Source organism: Astatotilapia calliptera, chromosome 13 (genome assembly GCF_900246225.1).
Source record: "Astatotilapia calliptera chromosome 13, fAstCal1.2, whole genome shotgun sequence".
Classification (NCBI taxonomy): Eukaryota; Metazoa; Chordata; class Actinopteri; order Cichliformes; family Cichlidae; genus Astatotilapia; species Astatotilapia calliptera.
This window is the reverse complement of record NC_039314.1, coordinates 26,659,495-26,672,165: the sequence shown is the minus strand read 5'-3', so window position 1 is coordinate 26,672,165 and position 12,671 is coordinate 26,659,495. Positions and strand designations below refer to the sequence as shown.

The 12,671-nt window shown below is 40.5% G+C and overlaps 1 protein-coding gene across 7 annotated transcripts in view; it reads right to left on the bottom strand.

The window, feature by feature from the left end:
• Positions 1-12,671, bottom strand: part of atrnl1a (attractin-like 1a) — a 331,746-nt gene that overhangs the window by 265,292 nt on the left and 53,783 nt on the right. For all 7 annotated transcript variants that reach the window (XM_026189698.1, XM_026189697.1, XM_026189700.1 and 4 more), the window contains 5 exons: positions 11,993-12,167; positions 11,823-11,910; positions 9,230-9,476; positions 4,310-4,493; positions 1,158-1,312 (listed from right to left, as the gene is read on the bottom strand). In XM_026189698.1, coding sequence (XP_026045483.1) covers positions 1,158-1,312; positions 4,310-4,493; positions 9,230-9,476; positions 11,823-11,910; positions 11,993-12,167 — 849 coding nt within the window. The remainder of the gene's footprint in view (positions 1-1,157; positions 1,313-4,309; positions 4,494-9,229; positions 9,477-11,822; positions 11,911-11,992; positions 12,168-12,671) is intronic.

Sequence of the window (12,671 nt, the reverse complement as noted above, 5' to 3'; positions counted from 1 at the left end):
TACATAAGATATAGAACATCATTTAAAAACATGTTTTCCTTGCAAGCAGGAGCACTCAGAGTGTAGATGTGAGGTTAAAGCATCCCCTTTTAGTCAACTACAAGTCATGGTTAGAAGCAGCAGGCAATTTTATATGTAGAAAAGTAGGCACGAGGCAAATCTGGCCTTTTAACAGCAACAGATGGAAGTGGAAGGACAAAAGAAAAAAAAAAATCAAAGAGAAAACCCCAAAAAGTGAAATTAATTTTTTAAAAGAGAGATAAAAACACCATGTTGTTACCCAGTGGTGATTTTGAAGCTTGGTTTTTAAACTCTGACTTGAATATTTTGACTGTCATCATCTTAATTTTTTGAACATACAAAAAGCGGCTCTGAAAACAGACACACTGCACACTTGTGGCTTGGCAGAGCTCTATATTAAAGCATATTCTACTTTCTGCTTTACTCACAACAGGACCATATTTACAAAATAAACATGTCAATTTTTTGGAAACCAGAGGAGTCGCCCCCTGCTGGTAGTGGGGGGGGGGGGAATTATTGTTTACGGTACTTCTGAATTAGCTTCACTTTTGAGACTCAGACGCTAGAGCCACCTATTATATACAGTTTACTGTAGAAACTGAATGTTTTGGTTCCAAGTAGTATTATATCAAATTAACAGAAAATAGGAAATCTATCTGAAAAGACATTCTGTGAATTCCATCCAGATCACTCAATGAAAGGACCTATTTTCCAGCCTTAGAGGAAGAATTAAATAAATGAAAGCACCTTTAGATGTTCCAGTTATTAATCAATAATAACTAATACCATCAGGCAGGCATATAATTTATCACAAATTAACTCAAAAACAAGGAGTGCAGCAAAAACTATATCTCACTGTCTTATCTGCCTGTGAGAAGAGACGGTGAAATATACCCACAGACGCCTTATCTTAACATTATTAAGTCAGTTTTGGATTACATGAAGATACAAAAGACCCTGGCATGACTAAATCCACATGAGAACTCTGGAGAGGTGTTTAGCTGGAACAACCTACCTGCCAAGTGGCTGACCTTTAATAGCTGTGCACAAGAAAACTGGTGTTCACACCAACATTTGCTTCAAAATCTAGCATCCACCCATGTGAAAGTGTCTGTTTATATGTGACTTGTTCTTACCAATATCATAAGCCAGAAAGTCTGCAGAGAAACACTTGGCTCCGTTGCTCAGAGATGTGTCATTGTGAGTGTTTCCCCCAAAAACCAGCATTGTGGCACTCAGCAGCACCGCCGAGTGGAGGTACCGTGCCAAACCACTCTCCTTGAGGATTAACCTGCGTGCACACACAAACACACACCCACACAGAGTTGGGTTAATCAGCAATGTGAGGCACGTCAGGAAAGCATCAATTTGTCAGCTATGCGTGTGTCTGCGTGACATGTGTGTCCATAGATGCATGTACTGCAACTGATGGCATCTGTCTCAGGTTGTGACCTGGCCTGTGGTGACTGCCCTTCATACCAACTGTTCTTTCACAGGAAACACACACACACACACGCACACACACACACACACACACACACACACACACACACACACACGCACACACACACACACGACATTGTAGGGGGTCTCAGTCTGTGGTGTCCAATCTCTCTGAGGTCAAAGGTTGTAAAGTAGAGAACAACTGCAGTGTCTATCTGTGGCTAATTTACTGCAGCAATGCTGATTTTCTGCCCTGCCTTCAACTGATTTAAATCTTCTCATACAGAAACTAGACCCCTTCATGTCAGACTTTTTATATGTACGAGCAGCGTCGTTATCTCTATTGTGAAAAGGCAACGACTACTCAGAACATACTTTAAATATGGTATTGAAACAGCGACCTGGAATGGAAGTCATATTTATTGATTCTAAAATATTGACAAAAAACAAACAAAAAAACCCCAAAACAAAACAAACGTCTACTTCTAAGAGCTTGAAATATCTTTATATTAAAAACATTTTTATCAAACAAAAAATACATGTGTAATTTAACAAATCCAATTAAGGTAAAATTGCCAATAAATGTAAATATCTCACACCATTACAAGGTTATAAAAATGTAAAATCAAGCATAATGAATATAGAAAAAGCCAACAATCAAGCAAACCAAAGACTAGGTGTTGGAATAGCTACCAAACTCTTTAGGATATTTTTTAGAGGCTTCTACACTCCCAGGGATGCAAAAATCATCAAGCTTTAGTGTTTTTTCAAGGTTATTCAATTGACCAGGGTGAAAAATAAGAGAAGGCAGTTCTCCAGGTTTGAGCAAATCCTGGGTTACCTGTAGAGCAGCCATCTACAGGGAGCAAACACGAGAAAAGATGGGGAAAAAGCTACTGTAGAGCTGTACAGAAGCAAAATGTGCTGTCGTCCAACAGTTTGGAATAGGAGTTAAACTGACCAGTATATGTGACAAATTTAATGGCTACAGATCAGTTGGAAACCACTAACATATAGATGTCATGTAGAAAAGATTGTCATGCTGTGGGATGCCTGTCAGAAGCTTTACACTGACAGAGGCCAGATGATCTTTACATTGGTAGGGAGAAGTATAAATCAGTGGAACACCCAGGGATGTGTCAGTCTGGGAATTTCATCAGTCCAAGAGCTCAAGTGACACTCGACTCCAACAACACATTCCAGCTGGAAAGTGAGAGGCACAGAGAGATTGCATGCACATGTGAGCATTTGTTAATGTATGCCTACTTGTGTGTCCACTGTCCGCATGTATATTAAAAGATGTTAAGAGCACGATAGAGCCCAGCATCCACTTTCACCAATCCATCTGTCAGAGTTCATCTGAGGTCAAAGCTCCTGGCAGATCCTGGCATTCTCACTCCAGTCTCCTCTTTCTGACAGGAACTTGGTGATTTTCCTTCCTCAGAAAGAGTTTGTGTATATTTAAAGTGATTACACAGAACTATTAATATTATCACATTAACTAGTTATTAAGTCAGCTTTTATGCAGACTCTCTTTTATCCTCTAAGACATGAGGCTACAATAAATTATCATATTTTCACTACTATTATTAAGAACTCTTATTAAACATGTTTTTTTATTATATGGTGAAACATTTCTATATTAAGCTGTGATGTAAACAGTACAATATCTTTATAATAACAGGCTTATTTGCAAACACACCGCTGTTGCATTCACAAATTTATCTTGGTCTGTGTAACAAAGTTGCTAAATTCAATGATTTCAGCCTCAACGTTTAACAAAGGTAAATAGGACCATATCAAAGGTAAATACACCCATTGTGAAGAACTGTTCCTCAAGGGATACTCTTGTTTCTGGCACATTATGATTTTGCATAAATTTCTGTTATGAAAATCTCTCCTTCATGCAAGTCCTCTAAAGGCTGCAAGAATGCATGAATAATGTCTAAAAGGCAACAGGGTGGAAGTAATGTTTTAATCATCTCAGAGTGACTAATGACATCAGGAAAAGTCAGGAAAAGCAGCAGGGTTAAAAAGAACAAAATCATTATCTGTAATGTAAAGAAGAACATTTTAATGGAAACACCTGCAGCTTTAAAACTGCAGTACGTGAACAGGCCGGGGACACGAGCTGACCAACATCTACTTTTGGTAAATTGCATGTGAATCAAAACACGATTACAGTGGAGTGATGTTTGAGCTGTGATTTGTTGGATTTCAATTAACTTTAAAACATGTTTGAATATTTATGCTGGTTCTGTGAGCCTGTCCAGGATGCACCCTGCCTATGATCTAAACTAAGGGTTGACCTTTTTTGCAGCCAGTGAGGACATTTTCTTAAGACACCAACATAATATAAACACTACTTTTGATAGCTTGGGTATATTTCACATATTTCTAAACACACACCAGCTATTAAGCTGAGCCAAGCCATGTAGCAGCAGGAACCTTGCTGCAAACTCACAGAAGTGAGTGATTTCATAACAGAGTGCATGGAGTGCATGGTGTGCTATGGCCAAAAGATAATGAGGGAAAGAGTAATGGACTCATTTCACTTGTGTTATTGATGTAATTCAGTCACAGGCACTATGTAGTCCCTGCACCCCAATTAGAGAACCACTCACCTCGTGCATGATGGGATTGGTCAAACCTCTGTATAGCCCTGAACACGACAAACAGCTAAACTGGAGTTACCATGATTCAGACAGCTGTTATGTTTACTATGGACATCAAAGTAAATTTATTTTTCTTTTTTTTGATGCTGAAGAAATCATATCCATTTAGCATTAAAAAGAAATGTTTGCAATTTTAAAAAAAATCCATAGTACTGTTAATGTGCTCTCACCATGTTCTTGTGTGGACGTGGTAGCGGTACATGTGGTCCACCAGGCCGTATTTGTTGTTATTTAGTGCCTTGTATCCCCCGTGGACAAACACACAGCCACTGGCTTCATCATACACGCTGCTGTGACCGTAACCTCCCTGGACCACTGCACCTCCGGAAGACACAACCTGCCACGAGTTAGACCCTGAGACACAAACAAACAGGGAGGGGGGAGAGAGAGGGGCTGATTAATGGAGTGCACCCCTGTGGAAAGATCAAAGTTGATCACTTAAAATGTTTTTTTATGCTTTGGCAAGTTTGGCTTTTCACTGTGCTTGCCAAAAAGCAAAGCAGTTTTTATTCCAGAGGTGATATAAAGCAAAGAGAGGAGAGAGCGAGCCAAACAGGGAGCGAGGCCACAGAAAATTAGAGTTTCTTCAGTTTAAAAGCGGCCTTTCAAAGAGCCAAGATTAATCCAGGTGCATAAAAAAATGATTTTAAAAATGGGCAGGGGTTACGTCATCAGATAAACCCCAATAAATAAAAGAAAGTAAACAAAGCCTAAGAAGAATTTTCTGAGACCAAGCGTAGTATCAAAAATAGAGACAGAAAAGGGAGGAGAGAGTGCATTTGAACTGAAACTGCTCATGATTCTTTCAAAATCTGAGAATGACGATTTCAAAAAAAAGAAACACAAATCTGAACACTCCACAAACTTTGTACAAAAAGGAAAATGGAAACACTTTAAAATTACAAATCATAATAACTGCATTCCTTCATAGTAACATCACAGCGAGAGCCATAAAAGACAATTCAGAGAAAGCCGATCTATTTGGTATTGTGGATGGTTATTACACCAAAGCTAAATTAATTTCAAAGTTCTAAGATATTTGGAGGCAAAATAAAATAAAACGAAAATAAAATGCCTCATTTTTATGCTCCATGCAATATTTCATGTCACTAACTTTGTGCCTTTTTCATGTCACAGATCATGCTTTGCCCGCTCTGTACCTTCCTGCAGGCATCTCTGGCTCCAGAGCTGAATGTTTCAGGTCAGCGGTTACCAGCTCACCAACATGCCCTCTGTTTATTGTTATATTGTTTGTTGTCTGTCGTTTATGCTCTTTTTTTAGTCTTTGCTTTTCCCTCATCCCATCAGGTTACACCAGATGGCCACGCACCCCAAGTCTTTTTTTTTTTAATGATTAAACTTTCAAGTTTTTCTGAGGTTCTGCTTGAAAAGGACATGCCCAAAGTGAACTGACCATTTCTCCGCAATTACAAACTGTGTGGTATCAAACTAAAGTTAACACTTGTGAGACTTCAGAGGTGTAAGCATCACAGCAGATGCCACTGTGTCAAAGTAACTGAGGGTACAACACAGCAAACTATGAGGGAGTTTTTCCTGGCCTGACCTCTTATAGCATATAACCCCCTTGAAAATATGCAGCAGTGGATCAAAAATGGAAGAAAACCATATATGAGAATTACCTGTGAAAAGATCGATGCTGCTTAAGTGAAACTGAGCAAAGTTAAAGAGAGCACTTTGCAGTTACTTTGCATACTATATGCGTTGTTTGTTTTGCAAGTGTTGACGGGGAAGAATAGAAGAGGAATTGTTTTTGTGGATCTAGAGAAAGCATTGATGTACGTGAGGGTGGTGTAGGACATGTATGAGCACAGTGAGACAGTGGTGAGGTGTGCAGTTAGACTGAAAGATGGGTTCAAGTGGGGGTGGGATTACATCAGTGCTTTGAGCCCTTTCTTGTTTGCAGTGGTGATGGACAGATTGACAGATGAGGTCAGGCAGGCGTCTCTGTGGACTATGTTTGCAGATGACATTGTGATCTGTGGGCAGCAGGCACAGGAGAGTCCAGAGAGGTAAAGACATGCACTTGAGAGAAGAGGAATGAAGGTAAGTAGAAGAAAAACAGAATGCATGTGTATGAGAGGTAGACAGGTGTAACAGTGAAGCTGCAAGGACCAGAGGCCACGAAGGCAGATGTGCAGAGGAGGGATAGTGAATATATTGGAAAAAAGGATTTTGAATATGGAGTTGTCAAGAAGACAAAGAAAATTAATGATTGTAGTGAAAGACATGCTAAGAGTTGGTGAGACAGAGTGGATGCTAGAGATAAGGTCCTGATGGTAGCAGCCAGAAGAACAAAATTGCTGTATTTTTGTTGTATATTTTTAGCAGGGACGCGGAAAGTTTGTTTCATCTTTTAGACCAGAGTTTCTCGTCTTATATATTAATATTGACATCAGTCTTGAAATGATTTAGCAGCCTGTCGATCTGATTTCTCTTTGCTAATGACAGCATTTTGCCCAAAAAAAAAGCTTCACTGAACTATACTCAATTGAGAAAGGAAAAATGACAGGAGAAAAGAAAGCCGGCGAGCAACTGACAGCCGACCACACACCTGGAGTGGAAAAAAATAGCATAAAAGAACAAGAGAAACAGGGGTAGGAGGAAAGGCAGCACTGAAGTGACGACAAGAAAGGAGAAGGTCAACTCTTATCACATTTCTCACAGCTAATTGCTGTGAACCCGCTTCTCCGAGTGGTCATTAAATCCTTTTACCTCATATTTTACACTTCGCTTCGACTCCCCCTCTGTTCATTTCCACACTACACTGACTCCTTCTTGCTCCTTCTGAAGCCTAATGATGCTCAGTGCAGACTTACGTTGTGACACTGTCAGAGAAAGAGGAAGGAGGGAATCGATGGAGGTGGGTGAAGATGAAAGTGATAGACGTTTGAGTGGAGATAAGGAAGGAAGAAGGTGAGGCAGAGGAGCACACAGTGATGTGGACAGAGGGGGAAGAGATGACAGAGGGGGTCAGAAGCTGAGGCTGGCAGGTGAAAAGAAAAATACAGAGGGAGATTTTAAAAAAGAAAGAAAGCATGTGAGGAGCAAATGAAAGAGTGCAGAGGGAGGGATGGGAGAGGGGGAGAAAAAAAATCAAGATGACAAGGAGGTACAGGAGTGAGGGGATGCAGCGGATTCATTAATCACCGTCTTCTCCCAGACAATCCAGCCTAGGTGCCACCTCTTCTTAATGACCACGCTCTGTGCACTGGTGTGTGTAAAGATTGTGTGGCTGCACACACCTCTGCTTTTCAGTCTGTGCATCTTGCGGGAAGTGTGTAAATATGTGTATGCTTGTGTGTTTTCCTCTCCAGAATTATTTAAACATTTGGTTCTAGCGCCATCAGCTGGTGTACAACATTACAATACCGCCATCTTCTATACAGCCATAAAGACACGGAGTCAGATATACACTGATGATAAATGCAATATCAACATTATTTTAAAAGCATGTGAAAGCGATGCTACACAGACAAAACTATAGCAGTAAACTTGCTTTGGAGAAGATTTTTTCAACCTGAAAAACTAGAACCATCCGCCCATTTCCTCAGGGCCTCAGCCAACCAGGGTTACGGTGTGGCTTTAGTCCACACAGTTAACTTTGCAAGCTCACATTCATCTATCACAGACAGAATAAAATCAGTAATCAGTCATACATGGACTGTTAGAGTAAACTCCTCATAAAACCTTTCTGCTATCAGGGAGCAGCACTTAGCCTGCAACTGTGCAAAACTGCATTCTTCAAGAAAAATCTTCTAATGTAGTCGGTGTTTTAAATTCAACCAGAGAAGCTTGGGGAAGTATGGCTCACAGACACAAAGCTGAGACTAAGAGATTTCAGGGCCTGTGCGTGTTGTACTTCTCAGTTTTTAGATAGTCTGGCTTGATGTTTTTCTCCAGTCATTTTAGTCTTTAGGCCACGATCGTGTTCAAAACAAACTGAAATGAAACACAAGGCTGTTTATCACATATCTGACTATTGTGTGGTAATTACATTATACTCCACTATGTACTACAACAGCATGTATACTGTACAGTACAATGTTATTGTAAATTGTACAAAAGCAGTGTCAAACCGGAAACAAATGCCAATTGCAAATCACTCCATTCACAAGAATATGAATATGGATGTATTTTGCTCATTGTCTTCTTATTCTGGCTTCATTTATTGGATTTTATTGTTGTGCCATGCATAAAACAACACGCCCAGCCCAGATAGATTGCAACAAAGCATTACATAGCCAGAAAGCAAAGCCAGGGTAGCAGCATAACCTTTAAGCAAAGACTGCTAACCTATAAACACCAGAATTATTAAAGCACCCATTTCATTCTGTCATCACCAGTGTGCCACAAACATTTCTGAATTGTTAAAGGACATTTAATTAAACCTAGACTTTAATGTCTTTTTAACTTATCACTATAACAACAAAGAAGAAAATTCAACACGTTCTCATCTTCTCTTAATTCACAGAATTCACACAACCTGTAGTCCTCGTGCTTTTAAAACTGCTCACTTCAAGGACAAGTGGAAGTATTCTTACTGACAACTATTGAATTTATGACATTAGACTTCTTGATAGATTTGCAGTAACATAGGTCCACTAGATTTTCTTTGCAGTTAAAAAATACTGTCTCTTTACTATGTCTTTACTTTTTCTGGAACAAGACACTTTAGCTTCAGTCATCAGTCAGTCAGTCTTTTTTACCATAAGCCTTTCTACCGGTTGGGTGCCCCTCCTCTGGCTTCCATAAGTGCAGAATCCCCTCCTCACATAAGCTATTACTATATGAGAGTTCAGAGCAGTCAGAAGCTTTTGTCACTGCTTGAAACTTTGTCCACATTTGACATGAACATCCAATGGTAGAAGGAAGCAAAAGGAAAAAATGGCTTTCCTTTTACTTGCACCTAAAAGCACCTAATTACGGTCCAACCAGTTCAAGAAATGTTCTACAGAAAATATCAGCAGTTTTTGATGGTTTCTTGTGTCCAGCTTACATCAGTGAAAACCAACTGAAAAGTCTCTAAAGGACGATGATATTTTTGCACATCGTTCAGCAAGCACACTTACTGATGTTGTACTCTTGCACTTTATTGATGTAGCTGTAGATTGGTGAGTAGCCGAAAATGATGAGCATCACTGGCTCGCCATTGGCCAGCTCCACCACGTGCGCCATGTGTCCCTCCAGGGCATAAGGAGGTGGCGGGACTGGTTTCCGTAACGACCAGGTACGCCTGGGGATGTTGAACACCCACATCTCATCTGTCACATTAGCAGGACCTGCTTCCAACTTCCCGCCAAACATGTAGATGTCATCCTACACAAGGGAAACACGAGGCAGATTTCGTATTAGAGTGATGTGATGTTTGTGGAAGTGTTATGAAGTTTTGCCTGAGCTCTAATATCTAATCACATTTGAGCAGTCTGCAGACCTTCTGATGGGCCCCCTGGTTGTCTGATAGTAATAAGACTTCAGAGTTCTTACCACCCCCATCATGATAATGAGAAATGTCTTCTGCAGCAAAAGACAGCACTGTGTTCAACAAAGACAAAACATCCAGACATTGATTCAATCAATATGTTTTTAATATTATTACTGATCTTTGACCACTTTGTGGGGATTGCAGTAAACTAGTGACCTGAATAAAACTGATCATCTTGCTTCAACTTTTTTCTGCGTGATCTTCAGGGGTGCACCTCGATCATCCATAACATCGTGACCAATTGCCTAATACTGTGTTGGTCCCCCTTTTAGCTGCCAAAACTGCCCTGACCCATCAAGGCATGGACTCCACTAAACCCCTGCAGGTACCCTGTGGTATCTGGCGCCAAGATGTTAGCAACAGATCCTTAAATTGTGGAAGTTGCAAAGTGGGACCTCTTTGGATTGGACTTGTTCGTCCAGCACGTTCGACTCGTCTGTTGGATCAGACAACGCAGGCCAGCCTTCAGTCTTGGCTGCCCATCACCCAGTCTCTGGTTCACCACTGCTCTTTCCTTGGACCACTTTTGATTCATACAGAACACCGAGAAAATCTCACAAGAGCTGCAGTTTTGGAGTTGCTTCCACCCAGTCGTCTTTCATGACATTTTGGCCCTTTCCAAAACCATTAAAATCCTTATGCTTGCCCAATCTTCCTGCTCCCACTCACTAACAGGTGCCACGATGAAGACGTAATCAGTGTTATAAACTTTACCTGCCAGTGCCCATAATGTTATGCCTGATTAGTGTACATGTTACACCCTGACAGTATCACTACAAGCCCAAATAAGGACCCCAAAAACCTGCTGTACACTTCTGGTGCCATAAAACAGAAAACACCACAGCTCCTTTAAAGATCCGAGTTTACTTAGTGGCATAAGGAGGAACTTGATAACATTAGGCAGGTGGTTCTAATATGGCGTCTGTTAGCATCAGCTAATAAAATCACTTGTCTTTGCAGGTGCTGCTGCAGGAGCACTTAGCTGCTGTGAACCTTTCAAGAACAGCTATTAATGCATTTTATACTGACAAACACCTTTGGCACAGTAAATATTTAGTCAGTAACTGTAAATATGAATATATTAATCATAATAGCTGTAAATGAAAAAAAAAAAAACTGTGTTTGCTGTTCTTTTTTGCAGCCTTACACCTTGTCATGCACCCATCAGCCATCGTGTGATTCCCATCTGCCAAACATAATCACCTAAAATAGTGAGTAACCAAAAATACCAGTGTGAAACTAAAGGGTGAGAGGTGAAGACATGAGTGTCTCATGAAAAAAACAAAAGCACGTCTGCTTTGTCCTCAAGTCAAAGACGTTTCAAAAGAAACTCTGCCGATGGAGCAAAGTGATTCCTTTCATCCACCTTCACAGTAACAGGGTGGGTTTGAAGTTAAAGCTGTGTGTATAGTAAACAAGCCAGGAGTTACTGCAGGCTACAAATCATCAGCAGGCTTCAGTCAGTCGCTCTGACCTCCTCTGGATCAAATCTCACCTTCAGCACAGCAGGACGAGATGTTTGTCTTCATTCTCCCTCCTGTCTTCCACCATTAAACCATTCCTTCCACGCTAAAAAAAAAAAAGTAAGCGCCCCAGTATTTGGACAGCGACACATCATTTGATGCTCCTGGCTTTGGCGTGATTGATCTATACCAGACACATGAATGATTCTGATGTTCTCATTTCTTTATAGGTAAGCTGAAATATGGGCCAGTCTCCTAGAAACGCCTCAGTCTTGTGAAATGACCCCATATAACTTCAGAGAGCAAGAGCTGTTTCTAGACATGGACTGCAACACGTACACTTCTAATCAGTTTGTTGTCTGGGCTTTTCCCCCCCCATAAATGATATATACAATGTCAAAGCAGACTTATTTAATATTTATCAAAATGAAGAAAGAAGCACGCATTCAAGGCAGTCAGTTAATTCTTTAATTTGAACATCTGTACTGAGGAAGTCTATTAATTGACAGCACCACTCCATTCCAACAATAGTCAAATATAATGATTCAACACTGTCTGGTAAGCACATGAGGAAGGCAGCATATGAAGCTAAGAATCCAGAATAAATGCTAAAACCTTCTGATTGTAGTCCACATTTTCACTGCTGTGGAGTAGTATGGAGTAGTACCTGTTTCTTGTTTTTAGCACTGGTGAAATGTAAAACTTAAGCAGGATTACCTGATGCAGAGCCAGTGAGTGTCCGTATCTGTAGAGAGGGCCGCTGCTGACAGGCACCACATCCCACGTGCTGGTCTCTAGGTTGTAGCTTTAAACAAAGGGAAAGATTAGGAAAAGTGCAAAAGCTCAAAGACAATCACAGTCGACTAAGTCAGATGGATGTGTCTTACTTGAGGACCATTTGGTAGTTGGAGTAGTTGAAGGAGTAACCTCCCACCACCCACATCAACCCAGAATGCACCAGAGCCCGGTGGGACGCTCGACCCAGAGACTGAGCAGATGGTTTAATGCTGGGCAGCACCCAGAAAGCCTCAGTGGAGGGAACGGAAAGGGAGCAGTCTGGACCTGATGGAGGCAAAAGGACATGTTTCACTTTTTGGAATTCGTACATACATTGTTTCCAGTATTTATTTTACAGGTAGTAAAGGGCAAATGAATTCAATTTTCTCAAAATATCAATCTATAAATCCTATTGTGCTTATCCAGTTCAGGGTCATGGGGGAACTGTAGCCTATGAACACCCTTAACAGGTTGCCAGTCTATTTATTTATTTATTTATTTATTTATTTTTACTTTGGTGCCACCTAGTGGCTGTTCTATGAATAGGCACCAAACACAACTCGAGCTCATTTATGAGCAGATGATGAGCAACCTCATATCTTTTAAAAAAAGAAAAACAAGACCACTTCTACAATACATTTTATTAAAATATACATTTTCGTTATTCACTGCATCTGTCCATTGTTTTCTAAAGCTTATACTTTTCCCTCAGACCTTTACCTTTTTCTTGCTCTTCCTTGAACCCTTCTACCCATCGTCACCGTTTTGCCTTCTTTAGTTTCACTAATT